At 42.6% G+C, this 19,863-nt stretch overlaps 1 protein-coding gene across 2 annotated transcripts in view; it reads right to left on the bottom strand.

Annotated features, from left to right (window-relative positions):
* Positions 1–16,408, bottom strand: part of SLC45A2 (solute carrier family 45 member 2) — a 36,734-nt gene extending 20,326 nt beyond the window's left edge. For both annotated transcript variants that reach the window (XM_082836328.1, XM_082836329.1), the window contains exons 1-2: positions 11,947–16,408; positions 9,597–9,773 (exon numbers count right to left, since the gene is read on the bottom strand). In XM_082836328.1, the coding sequence (XP_082692454.1) occupies positions 9,597–9,773; positions 11,947–12,475 (706 nt within the window). In that variant the 5' untranslated portion in view covers positions 12,476–16,408. The remainder of the gene's footprint in view (positions 1–9,596; positions 9,774–11,946) is intronic.
* Between the last annotated feature and the right edge of the window lie 3,455 nt (positions 16,409–19,863).

Genomic DNA, 19,863 nt, shown 5'->3' with positions numbered 1-19,863 from the left:
CCCAGGTACACGCTTCTCCTCTGGGGACAAGGGTCCAATGAAAGTAAGTTGCTTGCCGCTCTGCCCCTCACCCTGGTGTTCGGGCCACCCCTGAGTGGGCTGGAGTGCAGGCCCCATCTCCCTCACACTGAGCTGACCGATGGAGAACCGGGCTGGGAATTCTTCCTTCCCCATCACCTGGTCCCAAGGGGATGCCCCTGCAGCTCCAGGTGTGAGCCTGGGGACAGGCCTTGGGAAGCAGTGGTGGATGACACAGGGTCAGGACAAGCTGCTTGTCTGACCTGGAATGCTCCACGTCCATCCTTGAATGCACTGTTGCTGGACTAAACTGTCAACTGAAAGACAAACGCACAATGCAAGAGCTGTGAGATCTGTAGGAGCCTTGTGATCCGGCCTGCTGAGCAAGCAGAAGAACGAAGAAATGCTATGCTTCCTTGAAGGCCAGGTGGCTCCCAGAAGTCTGCAATCTGCCTTCACCCTCTAATCCCAAATCTTCCCGCTTCCCCTTTTCCCTTCGCACAAAAGAAGCTCAAATTCTACCCCGAATTAAGATGGTTCTCTAGGAACCATCTTCTTGGGTTGCTGGCTTCTGAATAAAGTCACTATTCCTTCCCCATCAAAAAATAAATAATTTTAAAAAATTAAAAAAAAACCCACAAGGCTTCCCAGGGCAGGCAGGGCATTCATGATGGGTGTGCCTATATTGGCAAATCCCTAAGGCAGTGGAGGCTGTGCTCCTTCCTCCTTGGGCTTAGTTGGGGTGGGAGGATGGGAGGTGGGGAACCTCCTCAGAACCTCCTTCCTCCAGGTAGCTTGGGGGATCCAAGAGCAGAAGGGACCAATACTTTATTTCCTGGGAAGACCCCAGGGGGATATTAAGACCTCAAGAAAGAAATGGCTACGCGGTGGATGGAGATAGATGAGCTCTGTTCTAGGTGCTTGGCATTTACGACTCATACAGTCCTCAGAACCCTCTGAGGAAGGTACTACCACTGATTCCTATTATTAGTGGTAGTTACGTTCTAGAAAGTCTCCACAAGCCCTGAATTCATGAATAGTAAACTACTGCTCTGAGGGGAAATACCGTGTTAAGTTCCATGTGAGCCTCTAGTCTCGTTTTCATCAACTGATCAACCTTGTTTTACGTGTGTTTCTGCTTAAAGATATCTTATTTAATATACAGTTGTTTCATTAACATGGAACCCATGGCTAACAGCACTATAACCTACACCTGAACAAAACTTATTAAACATATTTTCTCCATAAGACACATCACAACGTTCTTGTACTTATGAATCCGAGACAGTGCTTTCAGCACCGCATTTAGGGCCACTGTAAATAGTGAAATCACCAAAAAAAATGCAAAGAAAAAAATTGGCACTAAATATTCCAGTAAAGGGACATCTGTTTACAATGTGAGAATCAAAACAAGAAGTCAGAGTGTCACCTTGATCAACCACAGCTGGGAACAGGCACACTGGATGACTCAAAATTTTTCTCCTCCACTCTGCAGATGCCTGCAGTGATCTCAAACAAGCTACAAGTATTGATTGTGACGGCAAAAATAAATTTTAGTGAGCAGATGACTTCACAAATACAGAATCCATGAATAAGGAGGATCAACTGTATTTTTATCTCTATTTTAGAGACAAGGAAATCAGAGCACGGAGAGTTTGAAGGTCACAGAGCTCCCCTCATATGGGCAGGCGTGGGAAGAGCAGAATGGCATTGGGGGTGGAGAGAGCTGAGAATCCCCGGGTTCTGAAAGGGCCCTGCAGACAAGGATGAGAGCAAATGCAACTGTGACCAGTTGAGCCTGACCACTGAGACACCGGGGGACCAGGGACAGCCCAGTAAATGCCAGTGTGAACACATGATGCTAAAACCCAGATCCTCCCTGCCCTGAAACCTTTCTACTCTAAGCTCTCAGAATTTAGATGCAACCCTTGGGGAAAGGGGTGGGAGAATATTCCAAAGGGACTGACACTAAGTTTTCTCCATCCTGTGCCAATGGGGCTTAACACAGATGCAATTAAATTAAGTTTGGGGTTTGGGATTCACACCCATTTCAGACATGAAGATTCACCCAACATTTTCCATTACCGAGCATCGGTTATGCTGTAGGCTAAAAAATTTGCAGCAAGGCAATGCCAGAATCATATACTTCTTAATCAAACACACGCATGCAGAGAACTGGGGGAGTGTTTGCCGCAGAGGGTAAGAGCACTGAGACCGCATTTTGTGCTCCTGTGAAAGCTGCTGACATGTCTAATGCAATAATGGTTCCCATAAAAGCGTTCACCTTATCTCAACATTTTCTAAAGGCAAGTTTCTTGATTTGAGTCTATGACTACTGCTACCCTAATTCAGAGAAGGTTCTTGAAACTTCTCATTTTCTGACGTGACATGTAAAATCTGACTCCTGTTCTTGCTTAAAGATTAGAAATAGTCAAGTCACTGATGGGCCCGATTCTGGAGCCATTTGTGGCTTCCATGAGTTTTCTTTAAGTCTGCAGAACTAATATTTCAGTTCTGAGTTGCAGCAGCTCGGTTTACTGTAAGGTAAATTGTTGAGCACTTTGCAAAATGCTTTAACTCCTACTAATGGTGACCAAGCAGCATGGAGCACCTACGCTAGAGTGGAAAAGCTCAGGACTAGGTCATGAGCTGAATCAGGCAGCCCTTGTGGACACGGCAGGTCCTCTCGGTACCCCCATCCCAGCCCTTTCTCCAGCAGCCGCTGCAGCGACCAGTTCTAAGCTAGCCTTGGCCCTCTTTGCTCAGGTACCTTGCCTGAGGGAACCCACACTCAGGTGGGGCAGCACCCACACAAGGGAGGTTAAAACCCACGGGAGCACCCTTGGCCGGTGGAGACCGGAGCCAATGCATTCACCTCCCCAACTTGATCCTCCCAGCTGGAGAGTTCTGAGATGCACTTCATAAGGCTCCCTGGAGGGTCCTGGTGAGATAGAGGCAGCCACTGAGAACAAAGGCCAACTCTGTAATGCTTCCTGTATTGGCCTGTTCCACTCCCCCCCAGTTCTCTCACTCTCAATCTCTGGAATCCTTTCCCCAATAAACTATGTGCATACAGACCTTCCCTGGGGCTCAGCTTTGAGGTGAATCCAAACAAAAGCATGACCCAGGTCTCTGGTTGGCTGGCTGGCTGGCTGGTTGGCTTCTGCCCCTGGTCTAGTCTGCCACTACTCAGCTCTGTGACCTTGGGTTAGTCACTTACCTCTTGGCAACACAGCTTCCTCATAGGTAAAATGAGGATGTTAAAATAGAATATTGGTCTCATCAATATTTCTTCAGCCTATTCCCAGAACTATTCTAAGCACTGGTGATACAGTAACAAACAGGAAAGATAATATTCCTGTCTTCAGAGAGCTTATATGTTGGCTATAGAGGCAGACAATAAACAACAAACAAATGAACAAATAATATATTATCAGGTAATCAGGAACACATCACTGAGGAGCGGCTATGCCACCAGACTGTAACAAAGAGTGAAAGCAAACCAAGCTGGCCAATTGGTATCTGGGGAAAGATTTCTGGCAGACAACGCAGTCAGCGAAAAATGCCCTCAGGGGCTCCCGTCTCTAACCTGCCTTTGAGATTCTTTGAGAGGTAGGTGCTGAAATGGGAAAAGAAATGGCAGTTTGGAGACATTAACCGTTTTGCCCTAAGTTATTCACGTCACCCTCAAAGCTGAAGTTCCTGTATCCTGGCTTCTGCTCTGCCCACATCCTTTCCAAGCTGCCTGAGTGAGGCGATATGAAAGTTCACCAGGGGCAGAAACTTCAAAGGGAACCCAGCTGATGAAAGAAATCCACTCATGTAGCAATGAGGCCTAAAGGAGAAGTTAAAACTGACTCTAACATGAAACGTGGCTTCTTGCCACCTGTATAGCTTTGGTCAAAGGGGCCCATATCTGAAATTTATTTTTAGGACTCGTTTTGTTAGTTCTTAATTATTTCTAATCTGAGCATTTGTTTCACTAGCATTTTCATGCACACTTTGGAGTATTAAAGAAACAGAAAAATCAAAAGAGGCTAAGCCTAAGAAGTTACCTATTCTTCTTCCAAAGATGTACATGGGGCAAGTTTCTCACTGAGTCATTATATACAAATAAAACTTTCACAGGTCCGGCGGGAATGGAGGAAATCTAATACACATAAACATTTGGTGTTGAATCCTTTTAAATGGTTCCTTGCTCTGGACCCGGGACCACTTGCCAGGATATTAATAACTAGCATTGTGTAGAGATTCACACCGCTGTGAAGAAACAAAAGTTCAGAAATACTATGGCGACTCAGCAGAGGAGGAGCCAGGATGTGACCTGGGACGGCCTTCACCAGCATGTCTGGTCCCAGCCTCCTCTGGTGGGATGGAGCCCACTGCTAAGGAGAGCAAGGCCTTGGGTTAATCTAGCAACACAGGCTTGGTTAGAGGCATTCTGACACAAGGGAGGAATCTCCTTCTGGTGAGTGTGGGTTCCACAGCCTCAGAAGCACCCAAAGGTGAAGGCATGGGGTGAAGGCATGAGGGTGGATCCACTAAACACAGCATATCTACCACATTCGCCAGGGATGGAGGGCAGATAGAGTTACCCTTAAACATAAGAGACAGAGAAGCTGGAGGACTAAAATGTCCTTCTGGAAGCCAGCAGGGTCTTTTCTTAAAAAAAAAAATCAGAAATATGCTGGAAAATATTTTGGCAGTGAACCCTTTGACACTCACAAAGCATTTGGAATTGTTGGGCCTGGACTACAGCTCTGAAATAAATAAAAAAGAATTTCAATTTACTCGAGTGATTGGATTCCTCAATGATATCTTGCTGATGATGAAAATCAAAATGGGCCCTAAAACTGAACATGACTTTATTATAAAATGCTTGTTTCAAGCAGAATGTTATAGACATCTCTTTGCCAAGTTCATGTAAATTCGGGAGGTCTGGCAACGTATGCAAAGACTAAGCAAAGTGATAACGCACTGCTCATTATTTTTCTCTCCATTTTTTAACGTGGTCTACCATTCAGAGCAAGGACACCACAGTGGGGTCACACATCCATGTTTAACTCAACAGAATTCAACTACTCACACTTTAAAAAGAGGGAGAGAGGGCTTCCCTGGTGGCGCAGTGGTTCAGAGTCTGCCTGCCAATGCAGGGGACACGGGTTCGAGCCCCTGTCCAGGAAGATCCCACATGCCGCGGAGCAACTAGGCCCGTGAGCCACAACTACTGAGCCTGCGCGTCTGGAGCCTGTGCTCCGCAACAAGAGAGGCCGCGACAGTGAGAGGGCCGTGCACCGCGATGAAGAGTGGCCCCCGCTTGCCACAACTAGAGAAAGCCCTCGCACAGAAACGAAGACCCAACACAGCAAAAATAAATAAATAAATAAACCAGCTCCTTGTATGGTCCAGCCCTGCCTCAAAAAAAAAAAAATTAACTCAACTTCTAAAAGGTTCTGTCATCTTAAAAAAAAAAAAAAAAAAAGGGAGAGAAAGAGCAAGAAAGATAAAAAGAACATTTTAAATAATATGGGTTGTCCTATCTGCTATTCTGTTAATCGAGTCCATGTCCAGAAGTAAACACTAAAGAGGAGATGAATCTGCAGATATATTTATCTGTATCCATCACTATGCAGATCTATATACATAAAACAAGGTATACTGTATTTTATAAATGATCTGAGAGGTGTTTACAAATAATGTGGACTCTCTGTGATTATCACTTAAGCAGGGACTTTAGAATCTAAATTTTAAATAAGGTGAGACTTTCTGTTTTATAGGAGGAAGGTATTTTGTTTTTTTCTAGTAGAGGAAAGAACTTGCTTTGAGCCATCCGCACACCCTCGGGGGTCCCCCTATAGCCAGAGACAGTTGACTGAGGTCCAGAGTTCATGTTGGTCAAGAGACAAAGCAAGGTAACTAAATGAGCATATTCATCTGATCGCTGCGATTTGTAAAACTGCCCGAAATACAAGCAGTGTTATAAAACCTAGAGTCTCTTTTTAAATAGCTAACACTTCTGAGTGTCTGCTAATGGCAAGGCAATGAGTTGGAAGCCATGGGAGTTTGCAGGTGAATCTTCATGTTTTTACAAATCTTGTGGTTTACAAATCTTGTAGAAGAGATGGATAAATCCACAGTGAGTTATAATTCAGGAGAGAATGTGAATGTAACAAATGTGATCAGGTGAAACTGTGAATATGAGTATAACTTTAAAATGCAATTACCTCTTCATTATTCACTAAGAGGTTGGGATTTGGAAGCTCTGGCTGTCACTTTCTTACAATACTCTTGGTCTCTAATTGTTCTCATGAGGCTAATACTCAATTGTGTTTGTATTCTCTGTGGTAGCTACTAGTTTGGGCCTATTCAGTATTAATAATTAACCCTTCCTCCTGGCTAACAGAACCCCAATTTGATTCAGGGATATGCTCCCCACCCCCCAAAATACCCTCTCTTTTTTCCAACCTCCCAGGCCCCTCGGTGCTCATGTGACCTAATTCTGCCCCATGAGAAACAAGCAGAAGTCTGTGGGGTTCTAGGAAAGCTTTTGTTTTCTTCATTAAAAGACATATGTTGAAGCCCTAACCCCCAAAGTGACCATATTTGGAGACAGGGCCTTTAAGGAGATAATTAAGGTAAAATGAGGTCATAAGAGTGGGGCCTTAATCCATAGGACTGGGGTCCTGATAAGAGGAAGAAGAGGTGCCAGGAGTGCATGCACAGAGGAAAGGCCGTGTGAGACCACAGCGAGCAGATGGCCGGGAGCGAGCCAAGAAGAGAGATCTCACCAGAAACCAACCCTCCTGGCACCTTGATCTTGGCCTTCCAGCCTCTAGAACTGCGAGAACATAATTTCTGTACTTTAAGCCCCCCAGTCTGTGGTATTCAGTTATGGCAGCCCAAGCAGACCACACAGACCACAAGGGAAGTAAAATTCAGGATATGTGTATGGTGAACTGTAACCTCCACTGTCTCTTCCTGCTGGAATTATCCATTTCATTGATACCTGATGAACTTTTGTGCTTTGATTAGGCTGTGGGTGGAGCCTCTGACCAAATTAGAAATTAAGTTTGCCTGCAGTTTGGAAGAGAATGGAGGGGCCTTCTCTCTAGGAAGTGGGTAGAAGAAAGTTTCTAAGCAGCTTTGATTTCCAAAGGGAGAAGAGGGGGAAGGGAATTTCGGGGTGAGTAAAGCCCCAGAAGCTGGAAAGGGAAGGGCAGCCTCCTTGGTTTGTTCCATTAATACTCACTTTGAGTACCTACAATATGCCAGGCAGTGGTGGCGGCACAGGGATACAGCGAGTAAAACAGCCCTGGATTCTGCCCCTGGGAACACGCTGGGAAACTGCTCAGAGCGCAGAGCATGTGGCGGGAGTAATGGGACACAAAGCTTGACGGGTAGGGCGGGAACAGATTGTGGGGAGTTTGAACCCTGTCCAGGAATTTGATCTTGATTCAGTAGACAAATGGGGAGTGATGAAATAAAATTCATATTTTATGGCAAGACGAGAAAAATTTAAACATAAAATGTTCTCTCTGCCCGTTTGGGCCTCCATCCTGCCCTTCAGTGTGCATCGTGCATCTGTATTATACATTAACCAGACCGCTGTACGAGACACAGGAATACTTGCTCGATAAGGAGCAATTTTCTCCTGGCACCAGCAAGGTAACCCCTTAGGAAATAACATTCCTTTCTTAATCTTGTAAGTGGTCACGATGACCCACTACTCACCTTGTATGTGCAGATCTGGACTATGTAAACTGTCAATATGTCATCTGATGTATAATCCTTTGTCTCAAATCTAACTGTGTTTTGACCTCTAACGGGAGGAACAGTTTTCGAGCTCTCTGAGAGACTGTCTCCTGGTTTATAACCTTCAGGTTTGGCTTGACTAAAATTCTCTATTTCTTTCTTCGATTGACTGTCGATTAATTCATAATTTGTCAACAGGAGCCACTGCAGGTCACTGAACAGGAAAGTGCCCTGGTCACAGCTGTCTTTTAGGAATATGAAGTGGAAGCTACGTGTTGTTTCAGTTGGAATAGGAAGAAATTAGAGACTGGAAAATCAGGTAAAGGATAAGTACGAAAGATACAGTGAAAGCCTAAACCCAGGTCACGTTTGCTTGAGACCACTATACGCTAATATCAGTAGAAAACTTCAAGACATTTTATCGAACTCAATAGAAATACTACCATGCGTTAACCTTGGAAAAGTTCCCAAAATACAGGGCTCAGTCTTCTAACACAGAGGCAGCAAAGCAGAGATTGTTTGGCCAAGACTAACACTGATGTAAGCCGGGAAGAAGTGGCCATATTGCCCAAAGTACTTAGAGCAATAAGACTGTCAATGTGTCAGGTTCAAAAGCCAACAAGTCTCCCATGATGTTGCTGTAATTAATTTGCAGATTATGATAAAGCAGCAGGAACTGTGGGATTTCAGTCAGGAAGATGCAGTTTGAATCTCTATTCTGGGACCTTCTAGCTGTAGACAGGGGGCTCGGGGGCCCCACAGACGGGCTGGACTCTTGCTCTCTGTCTGCCCTGGAGCACGGAGGAAATACCCTCTGCTGGGCAGCCCCATCCTTCCAGGGCCCACCAACCAAATATTTGCTCTAACAACAAATTACTGAGCCAACGGCTTCCGTGCAGGTGCCACTCTGGGCTGCAGAGACACAAACTGGACAAAACTCAAGATTTTGCTTCTCATGGGACCTACCTGGCCATGGGAGGAGACAGAATATGTCAAAACATAAAATATATTGGCTGGGAGATGAAGACAATCAAATAGAGTCCCCACGAGTAGACACAGAAATGCTCCCAGGCCAGGATCATGCTGTCATCTTGTGCATGACACCCCAGTCCTAGAAAAGTCCTAACTGGAGCTCTATAAATTCATGCTGAACATCAGTAGCATTGCTCTAAATCAAGGACCCAACAGCAACAAAAGGAAACCGGCAATGGCCCCAAGAAATGGAGAGAGCCCCCCATATCCTCCTGGCATGGCCTTTTCCAAACCAGGAGGCTGAGGAAATGCCAACTCTTTATACAACTAAGAAACCTCTAAGACTTGGGGCTTTTTATTTGCTTGGTTTGTTTCTATTTTTGTTTTTAAATGTGATTCTTGGGATACTTGCCACAGAATCATCTGGGGTAGTCAGCAATAATGCAAATTTCTAGGCCTCACCTCAAACCTACTGAATCAAAATAACTGGAGGAGGGGCCCAAGAAGTTGCATTTTTAACAAGCTCCTAAGTAATGCTGATGCTACAAATTACTGATTCAAAAATAAAACAAAACAAAAAATAAAGTCAAGTCTACAAGGCCTCTTTTCATTTTAGTTGTAAAGGTCTCCACAAATGGCTCTTCAGAAAGCTCTTGTATAAACTTCCTTTGCAAAAACTCCACAGCCTGGTCACAAGAGAAACGCACTGGAAGACAGAGCCCGCGTGATGGGAGCAGTCCATCAACGGATCCATTCATTGAAAAAGTCTGAGTGCTGAGACACTGGATGGCTTCAGTGGAAGGGCCTCCCTATCTGGGGAGCTGAAGGATAGACTTTCTGGAATATTTCCCTACCTGTGAAGAGGGCATGGTAGTGGAGGCCCCTTTCCTTATCTCGATGGGTGCAGACATCAAATAAGTAGGCTTTGATAGGCCCATCAATGAAGTCAGCAGCAAAATCAAAGAGAACCACACCTATCATGGTGACGCTGATGGCCCAAATCAGCTTCTTCCTTGGGTCAGCAATCAAAGCTAAAAGAGAAACAAACATTGGTCTCCTAAATCCTGGTTTAGAATGATCCGCGTTTCTATTTCCACCCAGACTTCCTGTCATCGAATTATTTCCCTTTACTTTCATTTTGCTTTGCTTTTCCAAATAAGAAATAGCTCCATTATTTTCTCAAGTTTTAAAAATGATGCAGTCAATGTCCAGAAAAGGCAGCTCTCTAGAGACAGAAAGTAGACTGAGCAGTTGCCTAGGACTGTCAGGGAGAAGGAAATGGGGAGTGACTGCTAACGGTTACCAGGTTTCTTTCTGGTCGGGGGGACAAAAGTGTTGTGTAATTAGATAGTGATGGTGGTTATGCAACCTTGAGAACATATGAAAAAGCACTGAGTTGTACACTTTTAGATGGTGACTTTTATGGTATGTGAATCATCTCTTTAAATAAAGCTGTTTAAAAAATTATACATGCTGATTGTAAACCATTCCAACCATATAGAAAAGCTGGGGAGATGCTTCTAGATCCCAGCCCCTAGATCTGGTCATCCTTCAGACATCCCTTTACACACTACTGTAGAGAGGTGTGCACCTGTGCCCTTATGCAGTGCTTCTCAAACGTCAGTGTGCTTAACCACCACCTGGACGACTTGTTAAAACAGATTGTTGGGCTCCACCTTCTGTGAATCTCCTGTGAGTCATCAGTAGGTGGGAGGTGGGGCCTCTAACAGCCCCCCACTGAGGCTAATGCTGCAGGTTGGCCCCAGGGGCCGGTTCCATGGATGACAATTTTTCCACGACTGGGAGTGGGGGGTGGAGACAGTTCAGGCGGTAATGCCAGTGATGGGGAGGGATGGTTCGGGGGGTCACGGGAGCCACGGGGAGCGGCAGATGAAACTTCACTCACTGGCCCCCCTGCTCACCTCCTGCTGTGCGGCCCGGTTCTTGACAGGCCATGGACCAGTACCGGTCCATGGCCCGGGAGTTGGGGACGGGATCGTGTTGTACATGAGCATTTCAGGTGATGAAGAGCAACTTCACAGTGTTAACAGCTAAATAATATTCATCCTATGGCTATGCCACAGTTCACTGACTCACTCACAACTATTTCCCTTGCTTTCAGTTTATTTTTTAAACCTAGTATGTAATATATGCACCTGTTATTTTTAACATCTTTATGGGAGTATAACTGCTTTACAGTGTTGTGTTAGTTTCTGCTGTATAACAAAGTGAATCAGCTATATGCATATGTATAACCCCACATCCCCTCCCTCTTGTGTCTCCCTCCTACCCTCCCTATCCCACCCCTCTAGCTGGTCACAAAGCACCGAGCTGATCTCCCTGTATGTACCTGTTTTTAAAAATACAGTAAAAAAATAAGTGAAAAATAAGCCTACCCTCCCCCTCTCGCCCCAGCCCTTTAGTACTCCTTCCCTATTGGCAACAATTCTTTTCAGGTTTTTTGTAACTTCTTCCAGAAATACCCTACATTTATAGATTTATGCCCTCTTTTAAATATACACAAATGATAACTGATTATCCTGTCTCATTATCATCCTTTCTGCTAGCCTGAGAGTTAATGCTCAAAATATGTGTGCTATTTTTAAGTTTAACGATTCTTTTCTCAATGCAATATGTACTACCACCAATTACTGACTAATTGGTGGTGGCTGATTAATGGCTAGAAAAAGTGCTCACCGTCAGGTTTATGTCCACAATTTGCAGTGCAAAAATGTCCCCTTGAGCTACCAGGCTGATGCCCTGTACCTATTAAAAGACTCCACAGAAAGCTGTGAACATAATTAACTCTCATCTGGACACAAAGTTACATTTATTGTAAAAATTTATGGAGCCATTTGGCAGCTGGTTAATTTGAGAAAGTACTAAATAAGGTATAATGGGCACCAAAAAAAACCCATAATTGATAAACATGTAAAAATATGTAATTTAATAAAATAGGTAAAAATATAATCCTATTTTCAAATTCTCACAATTGAAAAATAATGTATCCTGATGTTTCTAAAAGTAAAGGTGCCTAACCACAGAATTTGGGTCACTCAAAGGTGAAAACTCAGTGTAACTTAGGAGAGAGAATCAGTTTTAACCGATTTCTGACTGTGGCGTAAAGAAATCTGCATTCTCCTTTCAGCGAGCTGTATAACAGGACCCTTCTCCCAGCCTGCCCACCTTGTGCTGCCCACTGACCTGATACGATAGCGTCCCCGTTAAGGTACATAGCCATGCCCAGGAGCATCACGATGCCCAGCGTGAGGATGTAGGGTCTCCGTCGTCCCCAACGGGCCCGGCAGTGGTCGCTGGCCAGTCCCACCACGGGCTGCAGCAGGAATCCCAGGACAGGGCTCAGGAGCCACACCATGCTGTAGAGACTCCTGGGCAGGCCCACGCTGAGCAGGACTGGGGTCACGTAGGCCGCCTCCACCGCGTAGCAAAACTCCCGGCCAAACATGGCCATGCTGTGCATGACCAGGCTCCCTGTGGGTCTTTTGGGCGGCTCCAGAGAGCCAAAGGGGCCCTCCTCAGCGAGGGATTTGTAGGTGTGGATGCCAGGCTGCCCACTGCTGTCGCCCATGGCCACTGGGTGAGGAACCTGCCTGCAAGCCCACCACCTCTTGCGTGGCCCTGGGGTTTGCGCTCCCAGCTGGATTTGAGGTGCAGCCTGGCTGAGCGGCCAACAGAGATGGTCAGGCTGGGGGAGGGGCTCAAATTCTTTCATGCCTCTAAGATCACAAGTTATGATGAGAAGGAAGGGGGGTGGGGCCTGGGAAGCGTGATGGAGATTAGCTGCTGTGAGCCCTCTGGCTCCTTAGAATATTTTTCTAAGAGTCTTCCTTTGTACTGTTCTCTCTGCCTCTCTCTCTCTCTTTCTCTCTCTCTCACACACACACACACACACACACAATCTGTGACACACAATCACCCACAGCTTTGAGACAATAAAGCCCTATAATCCAGATGTTAAGTATGAATGAGTCGATATCTTTTTTCTAAACTTTTTCTAGGTATAAATATTCTGTCCTCTCCTGAACACAAGTTTTCTACACACATACGTATAGTCAATTAACTAGACTTAAAACAGTGGGAGGTTGCCCCTTCCCCTAAATCGCTAGCTCTCTCACAGCACTGTGATAGTTTCCTTCATTGCACTTAACACACTTCAGATAGTTCGTGTTTATTCTCCTTCTCCTATGTTGGTCTTTGAGCCCCTTATGAGCAGTGATCTGGTCTGTTTTGCTCATTATGGCATCTAGCATGATACCTGGCACATAGTAGGTCCTCAATAAACATTTGCTACAGGAATTATAGAATGAATAAAGTGTATACACAACATTTTGTAATGCCAGTCAATTGCCTGTTTGCTCAGATCCATTCTCTCCCCCTCATACTATGCTCCATACCATAAGGGACTACATTTCCCAGGTTCCCTTGCTCTCTGGCTTCTAGGTAGATGTGTCCAATCAGAGGCACTGGTGGGAAGACTCGGGGCAGGAGGAAGTGATACTTCCTCCCCTCTCTTTCTCCATCCTGAGATGTCTCTGGCAGTGGCTGCATCTCCATTGCGGGTCCAGCTGCCAACCTTAGCTTCTGGGTCCCTATAACACTATCTTTCCCATCGATCCTGCAGCTATGGGAGTGAGCTTGGCTTCCTGTGGTTGCTCGTATCTGAGTTGCCTCACTGTCCCCTGGGCTTCTCATCTCTTCTATCACCAATGTAATTCTCCATAATAAATTTCCTCTGTTTTAAAGACTTCGAGTGGGTCATATTTTCCTTGTTGAACCTTGAATTCAAATGAAAATTTGAGTGGCAAGGGAAACATGATCTCATAGGAAAGGCCCTAAAAATGGTTTAACAGCAAGACTTGGAGTCAAAATATTAAAGTTTAAATTCTGGCTCTGCCTCCTTCTACCTGTGTTTTTCCCTGAGCAAATCACTTAAAGTGGTAATTCCCAAACTGTGTGCCAAGGTGCCCCAGGGCACCACAGTGAACTCAAAGGGGTATCTCAGGAGATTTAAAAATTTAAAGAGAGTAAACTCAGAGAAACTCAACATCTTTCAGATACTACATGAAGTAAGAATGAAATAGTTCATACTCACAACATAAGACTGTACTACAATCCTTTCAATGACTTTAGATTTTTGTGAGGCTGGGTTTTCCACAGCCATGATAAAAAGCAAGTATTGTGGGACTTCCCTGGTGGCACTGTGGTTAAGAATCCGCCTGTAGGGCTTCCCTGGTGGCGCAGTGGTTGAGGGTCCGCCTGCCAATGCAGGGGACATGGGTTCGTGCCCCAGTCTGGGAGGATCCCACATGCCGCGGAGCGGCTGGGCCCATGAGCCATGGCCACTGAGCCTGCGCGTCCAGAGCCTGTGCTCCACAACAGGAGAGGGCCACAACAGTGAGAGGCCCACGTACCTCAAAAAAAAAAAAAAAAAGAATCCGCCTGCCAATGCAGGAGGCAAGGGTTCGATACGATCCCTGGTCCGGGAAGATCCCGCATGCCGCGGAGCAACTAAGCCTGTGCACCACAACTCCTGAGCCTGTGCTCTAGAGCCCGCAAGCCACAACTACTGAAGCCCACGTGCCTAGAACCCATGCTCCATAACAAGAGAAACCACCTCAATGAGAAGCCCGCGCACCACAACAAAGAGTATTTCCTACTCACCACAGCTAAAGAAAGCCCGCACACAGCAATGAAGACCCAACGCAGCCAAAAGAAAAAAAAAAGCAAGTACTGTATGAATATCAATGTGGAACAGAAAACGAGGGTAGTGACATCCAATCTGATTCCAAGGCATGAGAAGCTGCAGTGTCCAACAGGTGCCTATGACCCATTAGTGACTAAAAATGAAATAAGGAGGGAGATCAAGATGGTGGAGTAGGAGGATGTGGAGCTTAACTCCCCCCACAAACACATCAGAAATACATCTACATGTGGAACAATGCTCACAGAAAAGCAACTGGAAACTGGCAGAAGATCTTCTATACAACCAAACCTGCAAGAAAGATCTCCACGTAACCAGGTAGAATGAAAAAAAAAAAAAAGGCACCAGAAAGGAAGGAGAGAGAAAGAATTCCTCAGACAAGGAAAAACTAAAAGAGTTAAGTAATACTAAACCTACCCTAAAAGAAATACTGGAAGGTCTTCTCTAAATAGAAAAGAAGCAAGTATCTATAGGAAAGGGGAAACACAATAGGAAAGGCAAATATATTAAAGGATTGAAGATCATTTTAAAAAGCCAGTATACAGATTAAAAAAAAATTTTTTAATTTTGTAAAAGCAATTATAACTACAATGAACAGCAAAAGGATAAACACGAAGATTAAAATAGGACATCAAAATCGTAAAATGTGGGGGAGTGGAGTAAAAAACTGTAGATCTTTTAGAATGTGTTTGCATTTGCATGACTATCAATTTAAAGCAAGTAGATATAGTTATGGGTCAATATACTTGAACTCCAGGGTAACCACCAATCAAAAACATAAAATCGATGCACAAAACCAAAAAGAAAGGAACTCAAGCATACTACAAAAGAAAACCATCAAACCACAAAAGGAGAAATAAAAAGAAATGAAGAATTCCGAAATCAATTGGAAAACAAAGTTTACAATGGCAATAAGTACATACCTATCAATAATTACTTTAAATGTCAATGAACTAAATGCTCTGATCAAAAGACAAAGTGGCAGACTAGATTAAAAAAAACAAAAGCCCACCATGTGCTGCCTGCAAGAGACTCATTTCAGGAAGAAAGACATAGACTGAAAATGAGGGCATAGAAAAAGATATTTCATGCAAATGTAAACGACAAGAAAGTGGGGTAGCAACACTCATATCAGACAAAATAGACTTTAAAACAAAGGCCACAAGGACAAAGAAGGACATTATATTATGATAAAGGGATCACTACAAGAAGAGGATATTATACTCATTAGCATATATACACCCAGTATAGGAGCATCTAAATATATAAAACAAATACTAACAGACATAAAGGGAGAAATTGACAGTAATACAATAATAGTAAGAGACTTTAACACCTCACTGACATCAAGGAACAGATCATCCAGACAGAAAATCAATAAGGCAACAGAGGTCTTAAATGACACAATAGACTAGTTGGGCTTAATACAGAAAAAAAAAAACAGAATACACATTCTTTTCAAGCGCACATGAAACATTCTCTAGGGTAGGTCACAAAACAAGCCTCAGCAAATTTAAGAGAACAGAAATTATTTCAAGCATCTTTTCTGACCACAACGGTATGAAACTAGAGATCAACCACTGAAAGAAAAACGAGAAAAGAATGATTACATGGAGACTACACAAGATGCTACTAAAAAGCCAATGAGTCAACAATGAAATCGAAGAAGAAATGAGAAAGTATCTCGAGACAAATGAAAATGAGAACACAACCTCACAAAATCTATGGGATGCAGCAAAAGCAGTTCTAAGAGGGAAGTTAACAGAGAGATACAGTCCTTTCTCAAGAAACAAGAAAAATCTCAAATAAACAACCTAACCTACCACCTAAAAGAATTAGAAAAAGAAGAACAAACAAAACCTAAAGTCAGCAGAAGGAAGGAAATAATAAAGATCAGAGAGGAAATAAATAAAATAGAGATTTAGAAAACAATAGAAACCAATTAAATAAGAAACCAATTAAATAAAAAAACAATTAAATAAAAACTAATTAAACCTAGAGGTGGTTCTTTGAAAGGGTAAACAAAATTGACAAACCAAGAAAAGAGAGAGGACCCAAATAAAATAAGAAATGAAAGAAGAGAAATTATAACTGATACTACAGAAATACAAAAACTTATAAGAGAATACTATGAACAGTTACATGCCAACAAATTGGACAACCTAGAAGAAATGGACAAGTTTCTAGAAACATACAGCCTACCAAAACTGAGCAAGAAGAAACAGATAATTTGAACATCACTAGAAGTAAAATAGAACATATAATTAAAAAACAAACAAACAAATAAAACTCCCTGCAAATAAAAGTCTAGCTGGACAGCTTCACTGGGAAATTCTACCAAACATACAAATAAGAACTTACACCTAATCTTCTCAAACTACTCCCCAAAATTAAAAAGGAAGGAACATTCCCAAAGTCATTCCAGGTAGTCACCATCACCCTGATACCAAAACCAGACAAAGACACTACCAAAAAAGAAAATTACAGGACAATACCTTTGATAAATATAGATGCAAAAATTCTCAATGAATATTGGCAAACCAAATCCAACAATACATAAAAAGGATCATACACCACGATCAAGTTGGATTCATTCCAGGACTGCAAAGATGGTTCAACAAACACAAATCAATGTGATATACCACATTAACAAAAGAAATGACAAAAACCACAGAATCATCTCAATAGACACAGAAAAAGCATTTGACAAAATTCAACATCCATTCATGATAAAAACTCTCACCAAAGTGGGTATAGAGGGAACATATCTCAACATAATAAAAGCACTTAAAACAAACCCACAGCCAACATAATACTCAACAGTGAAAAGCTGAAATTTCTTTCTCACTAAATTCAGGAACAAAACAAGGATGCGCACTCTCACCACTTGTATTCAACATAGTATTGGAAGTCCTAGCCACAGCAATCAGACAAGAAAACGAAACAAAAGGTATTCAATTTGGAAGGGAAGAGGTAAAACTGTCACTATTTGGAGATGACATGATACTCTATACAGAGAACCTTAAAGACTACACAGAAACTATTAGAACTAATTAATGAATTCAGCAAGGTAGCAGGATATAGATACAGAAATCTGTTGCATTTCTTTACAGTAACAATGAAATATCAGAAAGAGAAGTTAAAAAACAATCTTGTTTAAAATTGCATTTAAAAATACATAGGAAGGGCTTCCCTGGTGGCACAGTGGTTAAGAATCCGCCTGCCAATGCGAAAACACAGGTTCGAGCCCTGGTTCGGGAAGATCCCACATGCCACGGAGCAACTAAGCCTGTGCGCCACAACTACTGAGCCTGCGCTCTAGAGCCCACGAGCCACTACTACTGAGCCCACGTGCCACAACTACTGAAACCCGCATGCCTAGAGGCCATGCTCCGCAACAAGAGAAGCCACTGCAATGAGAAGACTGCGTGTCGCAACGAAGAGTAGCCCCTGCTCGCTGCAACTAGAGAAAGCCCGTGTGCAGCAACAAAGACCCAATGCAGCCAAAAATAAATTAATTAATTTTTTAAAAATACCTAGGAATAAACTTAACCAAGGAGATGAAAGACCTACATGCTGCAAACTATAAAACATTGATAAAGGAAACTGAAGATGATTCAAAGAAATGGAAAGTCCATGCTCTTGGATTAGAAGAATTAACATTGTTAAAGTGGTCATACTAACCAAAGTAATCTACAGATTTAATGTGATCCCTATCAAAATAGCCATAACATTTTTCACAGAACTAGAAAAAAAGAATTCTAAAATTTATATGGAACCACAAAAGACCCAAAATTGACAAAGCAATCCTGAGGAAAAAGAACAAAGCTGGAGGCATAACCCTTTCAGACTTCAGACAATACCACAAAGCTACAGTTCTTAAAACTTCACACTATTGGCACAAAAACAGACATGTAGATGGAATAGAATAGAGAGCCCAGAAACAAACCCACACACCTACAGTCAATTAATCTACGACAAACGAGGCAAAAATACACAACAGAGAAAAGACAGTCTCTTCAATAAGTGGTGTTGAGAAAGGTTGACAGCTACATGTAAATCAGTGAAATTAGAACACTCCCTCACACCATATACAAAAATAAACTCAAAATGGTTTAAAGACGTAAATATAAGATGTGACACCATAAAACTCCTAGAAGAGAACACAGGTAAAACATTCTCGGACATAAATCGTAGCAATATTTTCTTAGATCAGCCTCCCAAGGTAATAGAAACAAAAGCAAAAATAAACAAATGGGATCTAATCAAGCTTATGAGCTTTTGCACAGCAAAGGAAACCATTAACAAAATGAAAAGACAACCTGCGGAATGGGAAAAAATACTTGCAAATGATGCAACCAACAAGGGCTTAAGTTCCAAAATATACAAACAGCTCATACTATTCAACAGCACAAAAACAAACAACCCAATCAAAAATAAGCAGAAGACCTAATAGACATCTCTCCAAAGAAGACATACAGATAGCCAAAAGGCACATGAAAAGATGCTCAACATCACTAATTATTACTGAAATGGAAATTAAAACCACAATGAGGTATCACTTCACACCAGTCAGAATGGGTATTATCAAAAAGTCTTCAAATAATACTGAAGACAGTGTGGAGAAAAGGGAACCCTCCTACTGTTGGTGGCAACTTATACTGGTGCAGCCACTATGGAGGGTATGGAGGTTCCTTAAAAACCTAAAAATAGTGCTACCATGTGATCCAGCAATCCCACTTGAGTACGTATCCAGAAAACACGAAAACTCTAATTCAAAAAGATACATGCACCCCAATGTTCATAGCATTATTTACAATAGCCAAGACATGGAAACAACCCAAGTGCCCATCAGCAGACAATTAGCTTAAGGAGATGTGGTATACATATACAATGGAATACTACTCAGCCACAAGCGAATGAAATGTTGTCATTTGCAGCAATATGGATGGACCTAGAGATTATACTTAGTGAAGTAAGTCAGACAGAGAAAGACAATTATATGGTATCACTTATACATGCAATCTAAAAAATAATACAAATGAATCTATGTATAAAACAGAAGCAGACTCATAGAAAACAGATTTATGATTACCAAAGGGGGAAGGGGTGGGGGAAGGATAAATTAGGAGTATGGGATTAACAGATACAAACTACTATATATAAAATCAACAAGGATTTACTGCATAGCACAGGGAACTGTATTCAATATCTTGTAATAACCTATAATGGAAAATAGTCTGAAAAGTATATATACATAACTGAATCACTTTGCTGTATACTAAACACAATATTGTAAATCAACTATACTTCAATTTTAAAAAAGAATGAAATAAAAATATCTTCAATGTACATGTATTATATTTTTCAAACAGCTAATAAGTTGTCAGGACATAAAT

Source organism: Leucopleurus acutus (assembly GCF_964270905.1).
Source record: "Leucopleurus acutus genome assembly, chromosome: 3".
NCBI lineage: Eukaryota > Metazoa > Chordata > Mammalia > Artiodactyla > Delphinidae > Leucopleurus > Leucopleurus acutus.
The sequence above is the reverse complement of the archived record's forward strand: the minus strand, read 5'-3'. Positions and strand labels throughout refer to the sequence as shown.